General features: G+C 50.3%; 6 protein-coding genes across 6 annotated transcripts; 2 read left to right on the top strand and 4 right to left on the bottom strand.

Moving 5' to 3' along the window:
* Nucleotides 1-1669: 1669 nt before the first annotated feature.
* On the bottom strand, nucleotides 1670-4526 carry BKA67DRAFT_663437 (uncharacterized protein; the record flags this gene model as incomplete). Its single annotated transcript, XM_046108182.1, has 2 exons — nucleotides 1670-1968; nucleotides 2024-4526. 2 exons carry the CDS (start codon nucleotides 4524-4526, stop codon nucleotides 1670-1672), a joined length of 2802 nt encoding a protein of 933 aa, XP_045953604.1.
* Nucleotides 4527-9550: 5024 nt separating this feature from the next.
* On the top strand, nucleotides 9551-10051 carry BKA67DRAFT_663436 (RbsD/FucU transporter; the record flags this gene model as incomplete). Its single annotated transcript, XM_046108181.1, has 2 exons — nucleotides 9551-9701; nucleotides 9768-10051. The coding sequence occupies 2 exons, from the start codon at nucleotides 9551-9553 to the stop codon at nucleotides 10049-10051; spliced, it is 435 nt and encodes a 144-aa protein (XP_045953603.1).
* A 1440-nt stretch (nucleotides 10052-11491) lies between these two features.
* Nucleotides 11492-12991, top strand: BKA67DRAFT_695543 (heterokaryon incompatibility protein-domain-containing protein). The gene has a single exon (XM_046109307.1). It carries the CDS (start codon nucleotides 11586-11588, stop codon nucleotides 12939-12941), a length of 1356 nt encoding a protein of 451 aa, XP_045953602.1. The 5' UTR covers nucleotides 11492-11585; the 3' UTR covers nucleotides 12942-12991.
* A 3249-nt stretch (nucleotides 12992-16240) lies between these two features.
* On the bottom strand, nucleotides 16241-18321 carry BKA67DRAFT_581611 (peptidase C1-like family protein). The gene is made up of 2 exons (XM_046103927.1): nucleotides 17773-18321; nucleotides 16241-17714 (listed from the first exon to the last, which is right to left on the bottom strand). The coding sequence occupies exons 1-2, from the start codon at nucleotides 18021-18023 to the stop codon at nucleotides 16409-16411; spliced, it is 1557 nt and encodes a 518-aa protein (XP_045953601.1). The 5' UTR covers nucleotides 18024-18321; the 3' UTR covers nucleotides 16241-16408.
* A 196-nt stretch (nucleotides 18322-18517) lies between these two features.
* Nucleotides 18518-20660, bottom strand: BKA67DRAFT_650266 (uncharacterized protein; the record flags this gene model as incomplete). The annotated part of the gene is made up of 6 exons (XM_046106045.1): nucleotides 18518-19318; nucleotides 19375-19715; nucleotides 19787-20139; nucleotides 20343-20369; nucleotides 20537-20568; nucleotides 20645-20660. The coding sequence occupies 6 exons, from the start codon at nucleotides 20658-20660 to the stop codon at nucleotides 18750-18752; spliced, it is 1338 nt and encodes a 445-aa protein (XP_045953600.1). The 3' UTR covers nucleotides 18518-18749.
* A 1495-nt stretch (nucleotides 20661-22155) lies between these two features.
* Nucleotides 22156-22457, bottom strand: BKA67DRAFT_581607 (uncharacterized protein). Its single transcript, XM_046103926.1, has one exon. It carries the CDS (start codon nucleotides 22396-22398, stop codon nucleotides 22183-22185), a length of 216 nt encoding a protein of 71 aa, XP_045953599.1. The 5' UTR covers nucleotides 22399-22457; the 3' UTR covers nucleotides 22156-22182.
* Between the last annotated feature and the right edge of the window lie 2329 nt (nucleotides 22458-24786).

The following is a 24786-nucleotide window of genomic DNA, read 5'->3' as shown; positions in this document are numbered from 1 at the left end:
ACAGCAGCAGCAGCAGCAGCAGCAGCAGCAACAACAACCTTGCCGCGGAGAAGGATAGTAGTCCAAAAGCTGAAACTGCTGCGAATCCGTGTCCATCATGTAAGGCGACTGCAGTGAAAAACATGGTGGCGATATTGTGCTCGGATGGTTGGTCGTGGTCCCATCTGGCCAAGGGAGTCCAAAGTCCTGCACTGTCCTGATGCTGACAGGGCCCCAAGGAGTCATACGTTGTTGGTGGCTGTGTAATTGTTGAGAGAGGGGGATATTCCAATTTGGCTTGTCGCCACGGCCGCGGCGAAAGCGTGGTCGCTTCCGTAGCCTGGACGATGGCATGTTGCTGTCTGCTTGATTACTGGAGCAGAGATTGACGAGGCTATGGGGAAATATTCCAACTACGGAGTTGCGAGGATACAGAAAACGAAAAAGGTATCTAGATCTAGAGAAACCCACTTGAAGAACGGGAATAAAAGCAGAGAATACCACGTGCTGAGGCCATATTGTTTTAAAAAGGGTCAAATTCTTGCTTGCACTCGTAAAATTGACCCACTGATACTTGATGATGATGACTCTCGACCTATTACCAGACACAGCCAGTAGCAAACTCGTCGCTCAGATGCTTCCACAAGATGACTCGGCATCTAACAACTCATGCCAGCCTAGAATGGACCACAGTGGTTTCCGAAATTACTGAAAGTCTCGTGAACATCAGACATAACGAACCAAACTCCGGCCTTAACAATATCTATCCACATCTTCAAGGCTTACCAACGCCCCATCAATGAGGATCATCTGACTTGACCTTAATTTTTCATGTTTGTTCTACACCGCTAGTCACATCGGAACATCAAGAACCAGCAAAGACCATCAGGCCCAGCGACCAACGATCAACGACCAACGACCAACGATCAACGACCAACGACCAACGACCAACGCCCAACAACCAACGCCCAACAACCAACGCCGTGCTTGTCGCCAGCCGAGACACAAGACGGGATCACGCAGGCAAGGCTCTCCCCAGCCGAGGTCATTCGACCAGGCCAAACAAACTCCAAGGAGACGCCTGGGAGTCTCTCGTGTAACATCACCCCTCACTCTTGTCGCCAAATACACGATACTCTGACTAGGAGCTCCCTCTTGGGGTTTGATCGATCGGGAGGGGGCTGATGCTGCCCGACAGGACAAACAGTTTCCTCGTTGAACCTCAAGATCGCACGACGTTTGCTCCGGAGTAATCCAATGCGAAGCCGGCCATCCTTTTAGTACGGTTATTGATGCCTACGGACGCCGGGTCTCGGATCGAGTCCGCACAGGAAGGCAAACAGTCTTTTGGTGTCATTGATACAACATGGGACATCATCACGATAGATAAATCCATAATATGGATATCAGCATGAGTTTCGTTCCAGGAAAATGTATTTAGCATTGGCCAATCCAAAAATTTGACACGAGATCGTACATGACTTTCTCCCATTGCCCTCTGTTCATACAAAACAAGAAAAGATTAACCCTAGACTTCAACTATAATCGCTCAATCGCCCAGTTACATGCCTTTTGTTAATGCCCTGCCTCGTACATGCTATGGTATCTCTGTCAAAAATTGCCGAAATCCTTCTATATCGCTCCAAATGCAGAACCAAAACATGAAATATCCAATTACTCTTCAAGAGGTTCATCTCCTATCATCAGTGCTGCTCGCAATAGTCTCCAGGTCCCTGTCCCGGTAAGAACGCTGATGGTGGTGACGGCTGTGATCGTCGTACTCGAGGGCGAGGGGCTTTTCGACTTCATCGTCACGTCTCTGACGACGATGGCGATCACGGTCACGATCTGCATCACGGTCTCTGGCGCCTTCCTCCTCTTCGCGACGGTGCCGATGACGTCTTCTGCGGTCTTCCTCGTCGCGCTCACGACCACGATCATCAGAGTCACGGTCACCCTGGTCACGCTCATGTTCCTTACGTCGCATCTCTGCTAGGATATTAGTACGGGATCTGTAATGTTCGCGGTCAAGAAATGTACTGACCTCGCAATTGAGCAGTAGCAGTGGCGTATGCCTGGATTTCCTCCTTGCTCAGAACACGAAGCACGATGACAAAGTCATCACGCACCTCAAACCGCTCCTTTCCGATTGTCAAGGCTTCGGGGTTGACCATTCGACGATTGATCTTGGTCCAACGAGCACCCTGGGGTACATCCTTTTTGGTCTTGTCATCTTTATGGGGTGCAACACCTTCGCGAACCGGATTGTTCTCCTCAGGAAATTGTGATGTAGGCTGCTTCAAGATGCCCTTGATTGGCTTCTCGTCCTTCTTGTCGCGTGGTGGTGATACAACGCGGACTTGCTTCTGCTCAGCGTCGACTAGAGCCAATTCCCGGCTGCGAGACTCGTCCCGATGACGCGATCGAGAATCATCCCGGCCACGCGATCGTTCTCGACCTGAGGCGGTTTGCCTATCAGGCCCTGCTGGGATGACAGTCTCAGCTTCCCGGCCTCTAGCAGTCGGCCTTTCCTTCTCCTTGGGCTTCTCATGGTCTATAGCGGCCAGCTCGGCCTTCAAGTCCATCAGCCCCTTGGTGTCAGTAGGATCGAAGGTAGAAGCACGATGACGCCGACGACTAGCCCCGGCGGCTGAATCATCCGAATGAGGTGAGACGTCCCTCGTGTTTGATTTCACGCCGGTAAGTTTGGCTTCTGTATCACGTCGACTACGGTCTCGCTCCCGATCAATTTCTCGTTCTCTTTCCCGCTCACGATCTCTCTCTCGCTCTCGCTCACGCTCCTTCTCCCTTTGGCGCTCCTTTTCGCGCTCTCTGTCACGTTCGCGTTCGCGTTCGCGCTCTTTCTCGCGCTCTCTCTCGCGATCACGAGAAACAGATTCTTCTCGTCGATCAGAGCGTTCCTTTGGAGACCCACGTCGCTCTACCACGACAGGATCCTCACGTGGGGAAGATCTTCGTTCGATGTCTGCATCGCGTGGTTTATAGCGATCTGCGGCACGTGACCCGAGAGGCTCTGGCTCGGCGAGCTCAGAGTCCCTTCGTCGCCGGGGAGATACGCGAACATCTTTTTCTTCTTTCTCCTTTTCTTTGCCTGCACCGAGTCCAATTGCGGCGGCGGCGACGCCCAATCCTGCAACAACCTTGTCACGCATCTTGTCGCCTTTATTATCCTTACGCTCTCTGCTCTCCTCAACGCGAGGTCTCTCTCTGGCTTCAGATGGTCTTAGCTCGTGGCGACCTCGCAGTTTGTCAAGATCTTCGTCCGATCTACGCTTCGGTTCACGAGGCTCGTAATCCCTACGCGAGCGATGCTCGTCAAAGTCTCGCCGCTCTGGCTCGATGGGACGACGGTGTTCGCCTTGGTCCAATAGTTCTGGGCGAAGCCCAAAACCCCGTGATGCAACTGCGTCATCGCGGTAGATTTCCTCTCCACGATCACGCTCGCGGCGGTCCCTAAGAACGCTTTCATCGCGGGGACGATACGATAGATCATCCGTGCGAGGAGCAGGGTCCTGATACAGCGAGATAGGGCGAGGACGTGTGCTACTTCGCCGATCAACCGAAGGACTAGCTGGTGGGTCGAGTAGACCCGACCTCCGGGCAGGGTCAACTGGTGGTGCAGCCGGCACAGAGGGTGGCAGGGCGGGCATTGCCACAGACCCTCGCTCATATATACCGGCCGCGGCGTTTTTGTTGTACCTATCGAGTGCACCGGAGGTAGGGGGTGCTCGACGTTCGGGGCGGCTCACGACCTCGTTCGTCACCACGTTGACGGACGGTCGATAATAGTTTGCGCCACGGTCGAAACTATCACGACGACCAGCCCGGCTGCGAGGCCGGTCATGATCCAGATCGTATCTGGCCAGGTCACTTGGCTTGGTATATTCATAGTCTTCCGCAAAACCGGTGGCGCTGGCCCTCGGATTATTGGCGTACATGCCTTGCCGGCTGTGGGGTCTTGCAGGGGTATGAAGGCGGTCATTGCCCCCCATCCGCTCTCTCATTCGGTAGAAATCGTCCTGCTCATAGTTTGCGCTGTGATGTCGTTGGTGGCTACGGGATCGGATTGAAGATGCTGGCTGAGTGTAATAGGTCTCCTCGCTAGACCTGTAGGGGTCTCTACTTGGACTTTCAGGTCTCCGCGATGTGCTAGAAGAAGTATGCGTGGACGGAGTGTTGCTATTGTGAGGGCGACTGTGGTTTGTAGTTACGATGATGGGCTTAACCGAGCCGGTATCAATCGTTGATGACCGGTGCCGAGTCCGGCTAGGATCGCGTAGGCTGGTGGTTCGTGAAATAGGTTCCTTCGTAACGTTATAGGTTGTAATCGTAGTTGTCGCGGGGCGATGATGGTGGTCGCCAGTGCGTCGAGGAACTGCGGCATCGTACCGGCCCGTTGGAACGGCGTGGAGGTCCCCGTTGTAGAGTGAATTGTAGCCAACGCCTACGGGCAAAGAAGCCCGGGCTGGATTAAACGTAGGGGATCGTCGCCCCGACCCTGACGGCCGGTATCGATGGTCCGCCATTGAATGATTAAATATGTACGGCGACTGATTCGGCGACGCAACGACTTCGACTTTCATGAGTGGCTGTGAGTAAAATTGTCTTGTTTTGTCTTGTCTTGTCTTATCTTGTCTTGGAGGGGGGTGACTCGAATGAGCCCTCGGATGAGGGGTTCAGACAGGAATTCAATAAGCTGAGCTCAACTGGTGACCGAACAGTCAGCCTGAGAGCGGGACCTTGTTGTGCGTTCTCACACAAACCAAAACGCCACACGTGCGCTAAGTCGTAAGTTGAAGCGTCAGATACGTGCGCGATAGTATCTCGTGTCGTGGGGGCGAGAAGTAGGTGATTATTGTGTCATAAGGAGTTGTGGCGCTATACGTCGTTGAGAAGGGAGTTACAAGCGCCGAGACTTTGACGCAGCTTTGTTTCCCAGCTGCGGTATTGCTCAAGATGGAGTGGAAATTTGATTTCTTAGCACTTCAACGTCGAGTTTCCAAGTGCCGTCGAAGCAGGTCGAAACCCAATAAGGCGGTAGGGGTCCAGCCTATCGTGGGGTAGAAAAGTGGCCGCACGCACTGCACGTACAAAGTACGTACGGCACCGACGCAGTATTGCAGTCGGGCTGCAGATGGCGATTGCACGCGCGAAGGGGAGATGGGGCCACTAAGCCGCGATGAGACTCGTTCGAGTGTTTCGAACCACGCTCAGCGAGTACAACGAGACGAGACCTTTCGTGATGCAGGTCTCAGTGTATGGACGTTGTTCTGCTCAAAAGACTCCCTCGAGATGTGAGAGATGACACCAGACAAACAGCGAGCACTGGAAACTGCAGCGGATGTCGTGTGTGCCAGGTGGTGCGATGCCAGCCCTACCAAGCTGTCTCATAGGCGTAGTGCAAAATAAGAGTTCGGCAACCAAAATATCGTCAGGTTGACCACTCCAAGACCACTTGAACGTCGAGACGAGAGCTTTGCCTGGAAAGTATTGGTTGTTGGGATTCTGCGAACTGCGGGCAGGTCGGCGCTCTGCGTTCCCTCGTTGTAAGTGTCGTCCGTATTAGTGGACGGTTAATGTTGCAATGCCGCCGGATAGGTACAGATAGATACAGGTAGATACAGATGGGTAGCGAAGATGCTAAACTAGTAGATATTTGAACCCTCACGGTCCATGAAAGAGATACACGAAAAGACCAGCCGAACAAGCAAAACTTGTGGAAAGTCCAGAGGCGCGACCAGTTTGGCAGAAATGTAGAGCAGTACCAGCAGGTTATCTCGTGCTCGCTTCTCGTGCGAGCGCAAGTGCAGGAAAAGGCTTCTGCATACAGAGTGGGGGAAGGGCACAACGGGAATCTCCCTGGCTCAGCAGGGGCTTTGCAAGTGGAGGGGTAATCGATGTCAACGGTAGCACGGACGGGACAAGCAACCCAAGCCTTTGGGATGGAGACGGGAATGGACTTTGGGGAGATTACGCGATGACGTCCGTTTCAGCAGAGCCATGAGATATTAGATCCCTGGGAGAGGGAAAGGAAGGAAGGGAACAAAGCATGTGGTGTATTGCGTCAGTCCGTTAAAGGTGCAGGGGTGAGTACGGCGCACCGGGACGCTTGTAAGCCTGGGCTGAGTTCCCGAAGGACCGTCACAGCACTAAAGACAACCACTTTACAAGCCTCTATTCCTCTTTAGTGCTCGTCTCACGGCGACTTGGGTGGTGATCAGCAACAAGTAATTCCGTCAAGCCATCGAAACGGAACTCAATTCTGCCGCCGTCAATTTGGATCGGCCTGTTTCTCTACCAACTGTGCCTGTGCAACGTATCATAGTCTTTCTCTTAGTTTGGCATGTCGAGTTGTTTGGGTCCCTTCTCGGCCTGACCTTAGTGCTGTCGACTACTCTACCAAGAGTCCGCTGTGTAACGAGCACCAATGTCAGCACGGCTCAGCTCAGCACAGCGCTGCAGCTGCAGCGACGACAACATATCCCTCGGGAAGATTCTGCGGGTGTGGCTACGCGAATCCGCAGAGTAAGGCGACGACACCATCCTATGTTGCGGACTTACAAGAGATATAGTAGATCATGGACGCCGGGTAGTAGTTTTGGTACTGCACTAACCGTCACTGCCAAAATCCTCTCAGCTAACAGCAGACTATTAATAAACCTAGCGACTTCCTCAACCGTTTGGGGTTGAAGCGGATTTGTTCAATTCCCTTCCTACTGTACAAGCATCGCAACTACAGTATCGCTTCAAAGGGACAAGTTGCTGGTTACGGTTCCTCCCTTGGGTCCGCCTTAATCTGAACTGTCTCCATCTCAAGTATTACCACATTCAATGAGCTGCAAGGATATCTAGGGAGCGCCTGTTGAACAACCCCAGTTCGGCTTTGGGCTTCGATCATGTTAGCGCCCAACCCAATCGCTAACTTTTAGAAGATCCGCCCAGCTTGACAAGCGTAGAACCACTTATTAGAAAGGAAAAAGAAAGAAGAAAAATTACTGCTTGCACGTACTATTGTAGTTGGACGAGTCTCACTTCTCATGCTCGAGAATTTGCTGGATTAATTGCACCTGCTCTGCTTTTACGCGGCTTGATAGTGCGTTACGAAATATCCGTAACGAAAATTACATGAGCCCCATGGACGCCCAACTTCATTGATCCAGCTGTGGCAAATCTTGGATGTTTTGGATTGTCATAGAACATGTATGGAGCATATCCCCATGGCGCGTGGGTTTCCTTACGCATCTCCATGGGCGCTGCCGTTTCGACAAAATTTCTAGAACACGGGTCACCCCACAGGACACAGAGTCTAATGCTTCGTCTTCCCCCCCTCTTTGCGATACGTACTTGATTCTGCACAGTACTGTCCATCATAACGCAGCTACTATGTGCAGCAGGGCCCGTGTACGACCGTTGGGACCATCATAATTGCCTCACCTAGTCGCACTTCAAACTAGGCCATTCCCAGTCAAGGACGTAGACTATCAGCATCGCCCTGCCTAGGAAAGCGGCAAACATTCTACAAGCGAAGTAGTTACATGCAATAGTCTCGGTGAGAAGGTTTCGGGTCCCGTTTCTCACCTGACAAAGCTTTAGCCAAATTGTTTGGGCTAGGTTGTCTTTCCTTCTGCCCAACCGCTACTACCATGTAAAAGGTTGATCCTGGAAGGGATCTTCAAGGGACAGCTCTTTCTCACTTCATCTTTACAAAACCACCACCAGTCACAGCCTCAACCTGGCATCAGTCGGATGCAAGCTTAACAATCCGAGTACTCTTGGGTAAACCTTGTATGAGCTGCTATCAAGATTTTCGGTTCCATCGGTGTCACTGAAGATCGTGCTGAGGATCGGGCAGTTAGGCAAGGGGTACCCTCAGAGAAAAGATCAGACTTTTAACACATCGTTGAGCTCGAACGAAGTCCAAGCAGGCCAAGCTCTGGCGACTTACTTCCGGGCCGATCTTAAATCACTTTTTACATGAGGAGCTGTTGCTTGGACATGTGCCAGTCGCTGTCTCTTGATGATCGTATGAGCAGTGCGCTGTCAGCCAAATCTTTGCCCTGAGAACACCCTAGTTATGATTTTGCCGCACTAGAGTTCAGAGTTGCAGTATTTTATTGGGCACGAAGATCATCCTCGGCATGGTACGGCTCCTGTGATATGACTGGCCAACATGTCATACACCAAAATCTTCACAGTCCCGTTAAATCTTGGTTTCTCGGTCTGGAAGCCTGAGTGTCCATCAAAAGCTTCGGGCTCCGGTGAGGATCTCCTTCGAGGAGTTCCCAGGATGGGGGCTTTTCTCATTGCTGACCCTTCCGTTTATGGTAATTTGAGAGAACAGGGAAGGACCTTAGCCATGCCACCCGTCGGCCGCATCAGAAAACCAAGGACGAGACCCAATCGTTAGTCGTCGAGTCTCCATATCGCCTTTGGTAGCTGAGGCTTCTCCACGTCTCCGCTTGAGCTTTAACAGGCTGATATGATACACCGAGTATCGCTTCATGCGACCATGCCGGCCGAGTGCTACCCCTCCGAAGCATGTTTACGCCCTCTACCATATATCGGCCGCCACCTATTGGCTTAGATAGAGCACAACAGCATATTCCCGTTAATGAACATGATACCTACACCGCTAGGTATCACCTCAATAATCCACGACCACACCCCGCCAACTGCACTGCTCGCTAAAAGCTTCTGTCCGATGGTCATAGGGTATACTGTACGGAAGTGTCTGATCTTAGCAGAATGGTAGTGCGACCGTCAAGATAGACACATACATGGTTCGAATCATGCGCTGTTTGCTTGTCCTTCCTGGTAGTGTGGATGAGACTTGAATAATTGTGATATGTTGATCATATTAGTAGCCTCTCGATATCATCGCGCCGACATGTCGGATAGAAATAGCATTCTTTTCGATTGTACATCTACGCTCGTCTATGAATATTGGTGCTGTAGTTTGTACTCAACTGACGTTCGCTAGGAAGATTAAATATTGCGAATGACAAATACAATAAACTCTACTGAGTCAACAGATCACGAATCACTTATATGGCCAAGCATCCATCTCGGAGTTGTCGACATTGTGCTGGAGCTATCTGTATCATGTTTCTTTCCTAACAGTATACTTACGGAATTATAGCAAGCATTCAGTCTCCCCGTGGTTTAATTTTTTGTAGTACAAAGATGGGGGAACATGTAGAATAATCGTAAAAGAAGGCGCACCTTAATACATCGTGTAAAACTCCATTATAGCATTGTGGCATTGTAGTCTAATCTCTTTGCCTATATAACTTGCAATCGAGCAAACTGCATATTATTATGATTCCATTCTACATCCACGTAATGACAGGGACGAAGGCAGTACACGGTTCACAAACTACCGCGCAACGCTAAAATCAAGCGCATCTGCCACCACTCCCAAGCGTCCCACTTTTTGCGAAACAACGTCGAGGCATAACACCACTGGCAGTCAAAACCCGGCTCAGGCTCTTCTCGAGTACGTTAAACGCAAGCATAAACACAAACACAAACGCAAAAGTACACAGTCAACATGGTCTTGAAAGGAATATCACCCGTCATCTCGCCGGACCTCCTCAAGGTCTTGGCTGAGATGGGTCACGGCGATGAGATTGTGCTCGCCGATGCGCATTTCCCTTCTCATTCTATTTGCCCGCCTCAAGTGCCCGTTCTTCGGGCTGACGGTAAGTCAGATTGGAGCCACTCATCTTACCTCAACGCGGAGCTCATTGTCTGACCCCTGCCACTAGGTATCACAGTTTCGAAGCTGCTGGCGGGCATCTCGCCGCTGTTTGAGCTGGACACCTACGGCGTCGTGCCGGTCATCATGATGGAGGTGGTCAAGGGCGATACAGCCGACGCGAGTGTCGAGAGCGACTTCAGATCATCTCTCACATACGATGGAGAAATTGAGAAGCTGGAGAGGTTCGCCTTCTACGAAAGAGCCAAGAAGGCTTTCGCGGTAGTAGCAACCGGCGAAACCCGAAAGTACGGAAATATTATCCTCAAGAAGGGTGTCATTCCGATCGAATAGAATCTGTATTAGCTGCGCATGTATGCTTCGTGGGAACCCATAACCGGTGTTATCAACGCGTGACCGCCACGCCCTTAGATAACATGATTTTCGTTCATACTCATACCGCTCAACACCCAGCGCCACCCTCGACCCGAAGCTCGGCGTTGAAGTTTATCAGCGGCTCGCCGTCGCCGGTCGGCGGGGCACCTGAGCCTCCATCTTGTGGTCCTACCGATACCGTGCTCATTTTAGCCTAGTCTTAGCTCATGGCAAAAAGGTTTTATAAATATATAAACGATACGGGAATAGTTTCTAGATTTTATTAGTAAACTGAGCTTGCAGATTAAATAATAGGGAATCAACTCTCATCCCAATCTCCCTCCCCGAAACAAAATACGACCCCTAGTACGCCGCAATCCATGTTGCTCGCGCCGATATCTCTGACGGCAGCCTGCCAATAGCCATTTGCGAATATAGGTGCCGGCTCAAGACTTGAGTCCTTAGGAGGTGGCGTGACACCAGCTCGGCGTTGTATGTTAAGTGAATTTTTCCTGAGCAGAAAATGCGAGGCGGATTTTGCTGTACAGCTTCATAAACACCTTTGCAGCGGAGAAGCAATGTACCTTCATGGACATTCTCACTCATTCCAAACCAAACCATGCGTCCTGAAGTAGTTCCTCGGCTGTTGGTCGATCACGTCAGTTCATTCGCATGATTCTCAAAATGAACTCTCTGTCCTCCAGGGTGACTTCTTGTTTCGTTACTATCCGAAATGGCGTGGTGGCTTCTGGTGGTATCAAGTCCATGAGATACACAATCGACTTGAAAGTTTCGTCACAGACGATCTCTCGAACATTGAGCGGAAAAGGGCCAAAGTTGCGGAACTGTGACTTCACTACTTCAATGCTGTAGTCTTCGTCGCCGTCACGAGCTTCTTTGGGACGAAAGATATTGAAGTTGCCACCATATATCAAGCTTATGAGCCTTTATACCAGCACGGTTAGACCTGGTCTCGACGTAGTAATCGGGATAGGTAAATGGGAATCCTACCAAGGTGTCAAAAGACCATATATCTGTCGCTGTGTTCCAAAGGGTCTCCATGAGAACCACCGGGCTAGTCCAGATCGGTGCTGTCCGAGAAAAACCGGTGATGGCGTGACCCAGATATCCAACGCCTTATAGCCTTATGTTGGTGGGAGGATCGCGACTCTGGAGAGACGGGCTTGTGCTAAATAATACTGGGAAGGCAGAAGATATGTGCAGAATGAAGTGAAGTTGCTGATTGAGCTATCTTAAAGCTGCTCTGGTAATCTCTTATGTGCACTTAGACCCGTACATATCAAAGGGATGTATCCACTACCCAGGAGCTTTTGCAGGCCAACCAACCACAATCGCTGCTCAAGTAAGCGCTCTTTTTGTGGCTTAGCCTGTCACTATGCAGGTCACATTCATCCATCTGCGACTCATTACGGTCAAATTGAAACAACTACCTTCTGCCAAATTCACTCGCTTTTGATCAAGGAATTGAATTTCTTGCAGTTCTGTGATAATCATGTCGTCGCTGCCTGATTTCTTGGCTACATTTACTTACACATCGTTGGATAAAGGGAAGCGTCAGATCAGGCTGATACGATTCCAAGAATATGCAACCGTGGATGAAGATGGTATTCGACTTTCCTTAGAGACACACGACATGAGCGAGTGCCCCCCATATTTTGCACTCTCCTATGTGTGGGGAATTGACGCACCGAGACATGAAATGGTGATCAACGACGGAGTTCTCTTGGCTCGGAATAGCTTATGGCTGGCACTGTCGCAGCTCAAGACCCGTCAGGTTGACCTTAAGGTCAAGTACTTCTGGATCGATGCCATCTGCATCAACCAGGATGATATACTGGAACGTGGTCATCAGGTGAATCTGATGGGGGATATCTATTCCCACGCACGGTTCGTTGTTGCGTGGCTCGGGTCAGAGACAGACGACTCTCACGCCGCGATCAAGGCTATATCTACATACAACCTGACCACAGATAAGACCGAAAAGGACATGCTGCTAGCGGAAAACAGTTCACATGTCGTCTCTTTGTTACAAAGATCGTACTTTGAGCGCATGTGGATTGTGCAGGAGTTCATTCTCGCCGAGGAGATCATAATGATCTGCGGTTCGGACAGTTTTCGGTGGGACCGTGAGATGAGCAACATCGTCAAAGCAATGACGACGAAGTGGCTTGATAAAGATGAGGGGACCGGCGTCACTGTTTGGCTCGCGAGTGAGAGGTTCAATCGCAAACAGACAGGATATCCTATGGAGCTATACAGGCTACTGGTATACTTCCGGTCATGCCGTTGTTCAGATCTCCGTGACAGAGTTTACGCCTTGATTGGGCTCTTGGACCCCTCACACTCAAGATCATGGACTGCCGACTACACAATCTCAAGAGAACAGCTGTGGTGTCGCGTGATCAACAGCAGCCTGGAGGAAAGTCGTACGATGTTCTCGTATATCGCGTTGAGACTATGGGAGGCACTGGAATTACCACTGGAGGACAATTCACTCGAGCTCTTCAGGTTCGTGTATTGGGTTATTCACTTTGACGAACTTTGGAATGCACGAAACCAAATGCCTGATGATGTCAAGAGGCATCACGAGGAAAACCTTCTGGACCAGCTTGATGCCAACACAATGTACGATAAGATCCTACGAGATTTTGATAGCTTTCCCGCTATTGTCGGAGACACAAGTTGGAAGCTCTTCAGAGAGAACCTCCTGAAGATCATGGAATGGGAACATCAGCATAATTCTCAATGCATCTCCAGCTCTGAAATTGTTTCATCGGCACATCGTACCCAACCGACGCTCAAGAAATGGCGAGAAAAGGTGAATCCTAATAGCTGGGCACTAAATTAGCAACAGTAATGCTTGATAAAATAAGCAACAATAACGATATATATCATATGCTGTATATTTCTCCATGAACTGGGCAAGCTTGACAGCTCTCAATTGTTACTTGCAACATGGTGACGTATTACGGAATCATTACCAGAGGGATCGGTGCTAAGGTAACACAAGATAGAAAGCTCTAAAGGAAATTCTGGCGGATGGAGAATGTGATCGCTATATCCCAGCAAGACATCATTCGTCAGCGGCCAGGGTTCTCCATGGGTCATTTCCCTTAAGTACATATGATATTGATAATAATGTAAGTCATTTTTGATCACCAAAAGAGCACGTACGACCATAGCTCTTGGATTTCGGCATCCCGTCCGCTTAAATTAAAATAATTGATATTATATTAATGAAGAATGTAAAATGGTGGGCGAAGTCGAGACTACCGTTATGGCGGGACATTGTTCGAGACACGTCGACGATCAAAAAGGTGGGTGAAGGCAATAACTATGTTTATGATATTGTAATATATGGAAAAACACACAATTCTAGGCGTATCAAAAATCCAGTCTTGCACTCATGTACCACTTTTCAGCAGATTCTCATCGCATCCCTGTCGCATCATGTCCGAGCCTCTTACGAATCATTTCGCTCTTCCTTTAGGTTCATGCCAAATTCAGTTCCAAGTTCTGTGCACAAAACAATTCCATCACCATAAACGCAACAAGGAAGCCTAGTAGGTCGAATGTGGTCTCCACTTGTAAAGTCAAGCATAGGCTGTCTGTGTATATGCTTTTCACCTGCGCTTTTAAATCCGGATCTTAGTTTAATGCTTTCGTGAAACTGCCCGAGGCGATACCGTAGGCTCCACCACCAACTAGCATTGCTCGCATCCTTTTCATCCTGAAGACGCCATATTTATTGGTCGACTCTTGAGTTAAAGATAGAACTTGGGATGGCAACCACCCAAACAGTGCCAAAGCTGCGTATAAATCCCCATATAGCGATAGCGACGGCGAAATTGGCTTCAGCAAGAGGCGCCTGAATTGTTCCCAACGTTGTTGTCATCAACAACCCGATACCAGTGGGCTCAAGGCACTGGATTTCAGCCTAGGAAGCAATCTATGTGTTTTGGTCTAGGTGTGAGAGGAGCCCGATGGCCAGGGTTAGAGTAATCATGCCCGAAAGAACGGATATGCCGGTACTTCCCAAGTTCGGCCAGTGTGATTCCCACGGATAACGAGAAGACCATCGTAACGACGACCAATGGCAGGAGAGAAAAACTAGACGTGGTGGGTCTGCTTTAAGAACCGATTAAAAATAAACGGGGAGGAATTAGGTCATCCAATACATGAGGATAGAGCGAATGAATGTTAGAAGAAAGCCACCTAGTGATGTTCTGTTGGTGAAGAGTCTCAAGGGCATTGTTGGCTCGGGAACTATGGCTTGTCTCCAGAGAAATCCAGCTGAACCTACAAAGCCCAAGATAAGTGGTGTTAATCTTTGCGCTGCTAACCAGCTGTAAAGTACACCTGAGAAAGCACGAGAAGTATGGGAACGATCGAGGGGACTAGCAGAGTATTTCCACTGATGTCTACACGTTTAATACATCTGTTAAAGGAATCCTTCTAGTATCGCACCTTCAACATGAGCGCCAGAAGAGCAAGGGCGACATCGCCTACCGGGAGGTTTAAATAAAATGCTCATCTCTACGTAACACGCTCAAATAACAAGCCACCTATGACAAGACCGAGCATCAAAGCAATCGAGTAGAACGCAAATATAGCGCCCATTTACTGAGGCCACTTCCGTTGGGGAAGAATACTCGCGGGATGATATCTATCAGCACATTAATTCCATGGCACTAATGTCCATAACTGTACGGCTAACTATGGCTGTGGCGATATTGCCTGCTCGACCGTAGATAGTAGAGCTTAAGGCGAACATGAACCAGCGACCAAAGTCAGGCTACGTTGGCCGAATATGCCACTTGTCTGGCGGAGTGGTGGACCAAAGGCTGACATCGCCAATAATGCCCTGGAAGCGGTCACAATGATGATTAGAAAGAAGTCACTGGTTTGGAACGAGGAGACTTCTTTCCCAGAAATGCCATCCGTGCCTTGATTTAGGAGAAGTTCTTTTGAGTTTTGGTGAGGAATGCATGTTGGAAGCAGCTCTTATGTGATGTAGGTCCGCTTGCAAATGCGTTGCTCGATCGGCAGCAATAATCAAGTCTCCAGAAGTTAAGGTCGGCTGCATCGGCCGTATCAGAGTCACATTCGTGCTTTAACATGGATTCAGGATGAAACTGGCAACTCCGATGAAGTATAGTTGGAAGTGACAAGACTTGTCGATGTAGGGAGGCGGCCTTCTGGACTCCCTGTACGTTAAACAGCCAACCTGCAGTTGCAGGACATCCACAACAGTATGGGCTCCACCATTGTTCCCATATAGCATTCAGAAATCGTGCATGGGAGAAAACTAGAGATGATCATGCAAAGTAAGATACGTGACCAATCTCCCAACTGTCAAATCAAAGCGATGAGATTGTACGATAATGAATACAATGCTGTCCTAATTCCGGGCCCATCCACGCTGACACGTAGGATTGTGAAGACATGGACAGTTCATTCAAAGTCCTCACGCTTCGACCATGCATTTGGAAATTCAGCTGGTGGTAATACAACGCTGTTGACTGTGCAATGTTGTTTCTGTCATCTCTGCCATCGCGATGCCTATCGATATACAAGACCTCGGGTACAATCTGTCGTATGGCATATCGTCTTGACACAACGACGACCTCTTGGTAGCGGATCAAACATAGTCCTCAGCTGCCCAAGTCTCATCACCAATAAGAGCACACCGTGAAAGATTTCTGGCAGAACACTTTAGGAATACGAGAGAATGCATGGAGAGGCCGGAGCAGCTAACCTGACCCAAGGCCGTATCATCTAGTACTACAGAGAGATCAACCGATAAGCAGCTAAATAATTCCGTGCTACGACACAAATTTCTCTTGATATTTTCTCGGGCCACGGAGTCTGGAAACTTCCATACAGTTATGTACAATCTTCCCACCAGACATTCAACATATGCCACATATTAACTGAACAACTTTGCCAAAAAGAAAGCACAGTGCTAACAAATATCAAATTGAAAACCCAATACCAACTGATTGCATGCGAGTCCCCTAGGCCCTCAAGCTTTTGCTGGAGATAGTTTGCGCATAATCCCTGTATAGGAGATATCAAGGTTCGAATGCTATGGAGCCGCATGGACCCACGAAGATCCCAGGCTATTATCATCAGCTAAGAAGCTTATGCATGGATTTTGAGGTTGAACAGGCAGCTATGGATACCGATTAAATTGAGATTAAATTCATAAATCCATTTCCCTCAAAAATAGCGTTCATTAGTCTGTTCACATGGTCATAATGTGCCTACCTAGAGGCATTGCCAAAACTCATAATACTGTTCCGCCCCGATCTTTCAAGCAAGCGAACCCATAGGATCCCAGAGCGGCAGCACAATCGGTTCCTTCTTCAGCACATCCTTGACCTCCCTCGTGAGGAACCTCGGGTCGACGACCGCCTGATACGTAAACTCGTCCATCCACGCATCACTCATGACGAACCACCCCTTCTCGCCGACATCGGTGCCCCAGCTGTTCTGCACACGCCATCTGATGGGCTTCCCCGTCTTCTCGTCGACATGAACCGCCGTCAGAACCATCGCATGCGTCATGGCGCTCTCTCCGACCCGGAGCCTCTCGGCCTTCGTGAGGCCGCCGCGCAGGATATCCACGTTGAAGCCCAGCGCGTAATCCACGATATCCAAATCCATGATACCGGCGACCCGGTCGCTGAACTTGCCCACGTCGGACCCAAAGAACACGGGCAAACCGGCCTTGAGCATGGATATCACGGCCTGCTTCAGCGCGTTCATCTCCACGTTGATATAGGTAATACCGCGACCGCCCACAATGTTGCCCAACCTGTCCACCGACAGAAGGCTCAGGGGCTCGTGCCGTGGGTCGTGGACGAGCGAGACGTGACCTGCGATGACGGAACTTGTGATGCGGAAGTCGGGGGACGCAATGTCCTTGGCGAACTCGACGGGCGACAAGCTCACGGTGCGCACCTTGCCGTTCTTATCCGAGAAGGTCCACTGAAACTTCTCGGAAGCGCTGGGCGGGGGGCCCAGCGTGAGCGTCAGGACCAGGTGGATCTCGCGCATCATCTTCTGCTTGGTGGCCGACAGGGCCGCGGTGGTAACCGAGGGGGACCGGACGAGCTTGCGCAAAGTGATGGCGTACTCGCGCAGCTTAGCGACCACGATGTAGTTGACGGCGCGGCTGTTCATGGCGTTCCAGCTGTCCGGGTACAGCGCCTGGGGCACGAGGCCGTACTTATCCACGAGGTTGTACACCATGTCCCACTGCCCACCATCGCTGACGGGGTCGGCGAGGACACGCTGCACGAGGCGCGACTCGAGGTCCTCGTCAGCGAGTTCGATGATGTTCTCGAGAAAGAAGTTTGCCTTCTCGAGCTTATCCCAGAAGAACAGATAGGCCTGGGACAGCTCGAAGGAAGCGAGGTTGTACCTCTGCATCAGGGCAATGCGGAAGACATTAGTGGATGCGAAGAGCCAGCAGCGACCCGAAGATCGCTGGTTAGTGATTGGGGCGCCCTCGAAAGGGATCTGGATATTGAAGATGTGCTGATCTGCAATCTTGGTCGCCCGCTGGCTAAGAACCTCTACTGGGTTGGCTGCGCTTAGGGCTGAGAGCGCAAGTCTGCACACATCGTGTTAGCTCACCATGTCTTTAGACGATGCTGAGGAGCTGTTCGTACCTGTTCTTGGAATCCTGAAGCACCTTGCTCTGCCACGAGCTGAGCAATTGCACAGGCAGACCTTCAGCTTGGCGTGACAAGTGTACCCTGCCGACTTTCTCGTCAGCAACATGGATGAAATCATCCTCTGCAACATCCTCTGCAACATCCTCTGCAATATCGTCGTCCATAGCGAAGGATCGGAGTCGTTCCAACACTGCTTTCTCATGCAAAGCTGCCTCTGGCGTGAGCTTGGACTGATATGCTCCCATTATAGCGTTGGACGATAGGTGGAGGCAATAGCTTGGTTGATATAGCAGTATACTAAGAAAGCAGCGAGATAGTTCCCGAATGTCAACTCACACGAGTCACAGTGACTTCCGAGTGTCAATACAATCAGACAGAGGATGGCATGAAAGACTCAACAGCAACCAACATCAAGCTGCTCCCTCGTGACACGGCACTATGGATTCAAGCTATATCCCAGTCGAGCAGGTAGATAGCTTATCAAGCACCTGAGTCGAGTGATACCCCAAACACCAAGCCTGCCGCGGGGAATCAGAGCTGTCATTGGTCCGCAATGGTGGCGTCAATCAAGTAGTGTGTCTCGCCTTCAAGCACCTGGGGAGCCATGTATCAACCTTGATGGCACGAGGGCAGATAGACAGCTCCAATCGATAATTTGTGATACCGAACTCCGAATCCGAAAAGAGGCCAGAGCAATAATGTCAGAGACAATCGAATAAACATGCTTGCTTGCAAAAGTGTAGACAACGTGAACAATCAATTACCCAGCCATACACAGAGATACTATCTACCGAATAACGTGACAACAAATTTTCCCACCTCACAAGATCCATCGCTACATCAGCTCTACGTAAAATGTGAGGAGCTAACCGGCCTAATCCATATGTGCAAGAAATGTCCCTATGTAATGCAAAGATACTTGACTCCGTTTATAATCCATACATCATGAGTGGCATTAGGTATTTGCACATTTAAAGGCTTGAGGCGTGAATGGTCTTGACATCAACAACGAGCTCACGGCCACCGTCGTTGAGGACAAGAACACGGACGCTGCCGCGACCAGACTCGAAAGCCTTGGAGAGGCGGGTCCAGAGACCAGACTGGTCAGTGACGGGGATGCCGGTCTTGACATCGCCAGTCTCAGTCATGGCGACAACGGAGCCATCCTGGATATCCAAGACACGGTACTGCTTGAAGACAGGGCCGAGCATGGTCTGGACAACAACGCTGGGGGCGGGGTTGGAGACGAAAGATGACTCCTCGTGCAGCTGCTTGGTGAACAAGTCAACACCGAGGTAGCGGTGCTGGCCAGTAGCAGCCGAGGTAGAGATGCGGATGACCTGGCAAGGACGGCCTTGCAGGATCAAGATGTCGCCCATGCGGATGTGGTGGCAAGGGATGGTGACGGTGTTGGGAACACCGCGAGGCTGGTCGAAAGACCGAGAAGCGCTCGGGGCACCGCTGACCTCATGGTGGTCGTGGTGGTGGAAGACTTTGTCGGCCATTTTGTGAAGTCCGTGACGGATAGAGTGATGATGTCCTTGAACCTTCTGTTAGCTACGGTCGTAGATATCAAGTTGTCACAAGTTAACATACCCGATTCGTCGTAATATCCCATTCTAGACTTTTGAGCGCCTGAGTGGTAAGATCGAGGATACTCTACAGTTTCCTCAACGATCTTGGTCTCCTTGTGGTAGGAGGGAGCAGGCTTCGATGACTCGACGGTAGTCTCAACACGAACTTGCTCGTCGTAGGAGGGGGAGTGGCTAGAGAAGTGGCTGGGAGCGTCTACGGTGGTACCGGAAACGCGGATGTCCTCTTTGTAGGTGGCCTGGTTGCGGCTACGGTACTCGCGCTCGATCTTATCGATTGCGGTGTACGAAGGGCGGTGCTGGCGGTCTACCTCGACGTAAGTCTCGGAAAAGGCGCTGGCAGGTCTGGGTCTTGTTAGTCGGAGATGCACCGGAGAGTTGTTCGTTGACTGTGGGACGCAATAACTGCAACTAACCTGCGTTCGTGTTCTTCGTAGTGCGTGTGCTGGACACCGGGACGGTGGTGATGCTTCTCTTCACGAGTTATACGGACCTCTTCTTCGCTGTAACGTTGCTCTCCGCGAGGAGGAAGGTGGACAGAGGCCTGAGGCGAAGAGTATTGACCTTCCCGTCCGGCTTTCTTCTCGGGGAGCTTGATCTCAACCTCTTCGTGGGTTTGGACAGTGGTGGTCTGAGCAGCCTCAGCGGGCTTTTCGTCTTTGTAAGACGAAGGGAAGATGCTGAAGGGAACGGGTACTCTGGCTTCAAAATCCAGATTGCCGACCTTTATGGCGCTAAGAGAGACCTCCTCGCACAACCTTTCGCGAAACTACGAAAGGAAGACAAGAAGATTCCTCTTGCTCTTCTTTCTATAATCTGAAAGAAAAGAAGGGAGAGAAGCTACGTACGGGGTCGACGTGCTTCTTTTACCTGTCTTTCAGTTTGGAAAGGAAGAGAGAGGGTTTTTGGGTAGTGATTGGGTTGAAAAGCGGTCTGCAGGTGTATGGGAAGAGGAGAAAGAAGAAGACGCACTGGCTGGGGGAGGAGCACTGGTCCTGGCTTTTCAATGGTTCAGTTGATGCGTGGCACCTCGATGCAGGGTTTCTGTGGTCCAACGTTGTTTACACGAGGTGGGCCTTGTGTTTATCCCAGCCTATTTACAGTCAAGCGGCTGGGGAGAGACTTGATCAACACTCCACTTGGCCTGGAGACTATCCACTGTCTACCGCTTTCACAGGTCGCGGATGCACCCGAGTGCCTGATCACAACAAGCCAGGGCTGCTAAGCTCTGGTTCTGGGACGTCGGACTATTGGGTATCTGGGTATTTGCCAACCTCGTTTGAGGGCCATGGGCGGTCACAGCCGGTCCCCAGAAAGCGTCAGCCATATACGGCTCCGTAGCTCGAGTTGCTCTACGAGACAGCTGGGGAATATGCCTGGTCCAAGACTTCTTGAGACCCGGGCAAGCCGGGATGATATGCTTGGGCCGCCAAATGGGACTGCCTGCACAGTATGTGTATCAAGCTTGTGCGGCATGGGTGAGACTTCTTGTCGGTGTTGGGGGATTAGTGTCAGCTTGAGGATGGGGAGCTTGGAGCTGCAGCTGGACGCGCTGGGCCGTCGATTGACTTTTGAGACGAGCCACTAGTAAGCTCGGGTTGGCGCCACGAGCCAAGCTGTCACAACGATAGGCACTGTCTTGATAGACATCTCTCTGCTGCCATCCTTCTCACGAGGAATTGACCATTAAGAATACCAATTGGTCTGTATTGATCTCGTACTTTGAGTTGCATGTGCAACGAGGTCCCAGTCTCGAAGGTTGGGTAAGCTGTTTCGATGATACCAACGACAGGGGACCGCGTTTGTGGAGGTTGGGGAGCTCCCAGTACGCAGTACGTACTGTTTGCAGTCCATAATTGATGGAGCTCGAGATGGCTGGGTAGCAGCACTGATCAAGGAATGATCGCTCAGGCATGCCGACCCAATTGGAGCCTCAGCTATCAAGAGCGCGCCGATTCGACCATCAATAATTCCCAACCTCGCGCTGACCATTGATCTTGGGGCTGAGGAGGCACCTCCCAAGGACGCGATGAGCGTGGATCGATGTCATTGGAGCGACCTGGGGAATTGCCCGAGGCTTATGCAGGCCAGAAGGTGTACTGTAGTTGTAGAGCACGATTGCTTTTCTTGCGCTTGGAAACGCACCATAGCTCCACAGTTTTTAGGTCTGTTGCAGCAACTAGGACTTCTAGTGCCATCAAAAGTCCATGCGAGCTTCATCCTCCCTCCCATTGCACGTGCAATTGCAGACATGAAGCAGTTCGAGATATCTGTGAAGATACCGTGCTTTTGTTGTTCCCTGGACCGACCTCGCAGTGAATGCGCTCGAGAGTGCCGACGCACCGACTGAATGCAACCAAGATCCTTGGCTCCCCCAATTACCCCTGATGCTACACTATTGTTGCTATGACGACCGGGAGCATCAACGCGCTAAGATCTCATTGGGGGTCGCTCAGGCTTGTTGCGGCGCGGCGGAGCCTCGGCTTCCAGACGGTCGAGAGCGCTTAATAACGACAAATGATCCGATTCACATGAAACTCGGCGAGTCCGGAAAAAGATCTTGTCTCTCGAGAAGCGTTCACTGTACGGAGCATGCTCGCAAAAATTGAGTATAGCCATTTGCCGAATAGTTGCTGATGTAATCGCCCTGGCCGCGAAATGTATGCGCCAAGCGGCACCACATCAGCTGAAAATAAAATTGGATTGATACGACCCCCCCTGCGTTTGTGCTAAGCCCCCTTGGGATGTCGATTAATTGAAGTGATGCTGAAAAACAGCGTGGGAACTCGAGATGGCGTCTTGATTTGTGCTTTCACTGTCGCAACCTCGTAGCAATTGGTCGTACGTAGTCAGTATGCGTAACGCATCTCATAGAATCACGTCGACGCCCTGAGCAAAGGGTAACAGGAACGTTGCAACCACGCTCAATGGTCCAAGCTCTGTTTCCGTCCTGGACTCTTGAAAATGAACACGAAGTGCACAAGATGTATACAACCAGGAGCTCACCAAATTTGTACGATAATATCATGCATTTCCAATGTCTCGGCGAGAGGGTGAGGGGGTATAGATTAGAGGAATAATATACGCATAATAGTTCTAATCCTTTTTCTCTTTCGAATATCATTGCATTGTTGACTTTTAAAGGCTACTTAAATGTTACAGACGATTACTTCAACAATGTGTTTAGTAGATAGATAGACCTGTTTACCTATCTCAATAGGTCGCTGGTACATCCCGATACCCTCTCACTTCAGTAAACTTGCTCAACAAATCGAAAACATACTGCCACAAGCGTAACTGTTTCCACAGATGATGTTAGCGGTAGCCGTTGGTCTGTTACTCGCCATGTCTTTCTCGTGGCTCACAGTCACGGCAGTGTCGACACTCTTCGATCAGGGATCGACAAACTCTACAGCCTCTACCTGATCTCTATAATAGACAAGTCGAGGAAGCTTCCATCCGAATTATAATTAATGTGTATTTAATGTCAAAGTAGTGATGGCATTTGCAAAATTGATGAGGACAAGTTTGATGATCCAGACGTGACGGGTGTACTTGTAAGTCAACTCCTTATGCAGTTGGTCATGCGCTCATCTCCAAATAGGCCATTGTTGCCTTCGACGTGACAGTTATCGTCATCATGTTTGTGGTCGTCTATGTTTTAAAAAATTATCATTTCTTTTCACATTCGGCATGACTATGTTGTGGTCAAACTGCGCGACGAGATGTCGGACCCATCAGACTGTATTGTGGGATTGCTAAGCCTTGACTGGCAACTTACTATGAGTGCTAAGCAACCGCGGTATCCGTCTGCTTCGATCACAGATTTTACGGCAGAGGGGAACAGTATCGTTTCATGGCTGAGTTACGAGAATAAGAATTATACAAGCAGGACCAAATGTATTATGCACATATACCGACTGCTGTATAAGTGTTTCGCTAAAGAATCCCGTTGTTCTGCCGCTCAAACTCAAGAGCAAACACAGCGTCTTGAGGCTGTTAGGATGGGTATGGGTGTCTTTTGATTTTCTGTTGTCGCAATATCCTTTTGAGATGCGCTTCGTGGTAGCGTTTTGAGTGTTTGTCCAACTCGGAATGGCCCAGATCAACGCTTCTATTTCAGCCTTCACTTTTGATCATGGGGCGTTTTTTGTTATTCTGCTGATATATGTTATCGTCCGGCCCTGTGGGGCGGCTGGATGGTCTATTCATTATACAAGTCAGTTGATGGTCTGTGAATTGTTGCCGACGCAAGATTGAACGCAATTATAGTGACAACAAATGCAGAACTTGGGCAAGTGGGCCTGCCCCAGCCATGAGCTGGGCAGGGATCCGTTTTCCTGGATTGAGGGCAGTATATGCGCTGCTTCTATTACCGTTTGCTTCTTCTTCAAGTCCGGAGAATATGCATGGAACAAAGCGGCAGGTGCGCAGATTGTTGTGATTTGACGCAACTGGTGCGTTGAATATCTGTAGCTAAACATCACCAATACAGACACTTAGCACGCTCCATACGCCCCGGCCAACATTATAGAGCCAATCATGTCTTTCGGGTTGTCAAAGTAGAGTTCGCAATGCACATGCCGAATCAATTACATGACCTAGAGTATAGCACGTGACGTCACTGCCGAATGCGTCATGACCGAATTTACAACCCAAAAAAAAGTGCCCCGCTATAGTCGGCGTCCCTCCCGCACCATGTGCAGTATGATGCCCCGCCATCTCATACATCTTCCAGCAGCGATCTTGTCGCCCCAACTACTCCCCCACCTCAACTGACAGCCTCCAGAGGTCAAAGATCAAGATGAAGCAGAGATTCTCGTCTCTGGATGTGAAAGTATGACCCTCCTCGCTTGCATACAGCTTCTGCTTTCGCACACTGACCCCATCGTGCTCCTAGGTCATCGCCCACGAGCTTTCAGCCAGCTTGGTCTCCCTTCGAGTATCCAACATCTACGATCTCTCCTCCAAGATCCTGCTCTTCAAGTTCGCCAAACCAGACATCAAGAAGCAGTTGCTTATCGACTCAGGTTTCCGATGCCACCTCACAGATTTTGCCCGAACCACCGCAGCCGCGCCCTCCGTCTTCGTCCAGAAGCTGCGCAAGTACCTCAAGACGAGGCGCTTGACCTCCGTTTCGCAGATCGGCACCGACCGTATCATCGAGTTCCAGTTCAGTGACGGCCAATACAGGCTGTACCTGGAATTCTTTGCCAGCGGAAACGTCATCTTGACGGACAGTGAGCTCAAGATCCTCACCCTATTGCGCAATGTGCCCCAGGGCGAAGGCCAGGAACCGCAGAGCCCTGGCCTGCCGTACTCGCTAGAGAATCGACAGAATTATCCCCGTGTTCCCGATTTGACCAAGGAAAGGGTGCGGAACGCGCTCCAGACGGTAGTGGACAAGAATGCGAAG

The sequence above is a fragment of the Truncatella angustata genome, assembly GCF_020726525.1.
Source record: "Truncatella angustata strain MPI-SDFR-AT-0073 chromosome Unknown BKA67scaffold_9, whole genome shotgun sequence".
NCBI classification, from domain to species: Eukaryota; Fungi; Ascomycota; class Sordariomycetes; order Amphisphaeriales; family Sporocadaceae; genus Truncatella; species Truncatella angustata.
The sequence above is the reverse complement of the archived record's forward strand: the minus strand, read 5'-3'. Positions and strand labels throughout refer to the sequence as shown.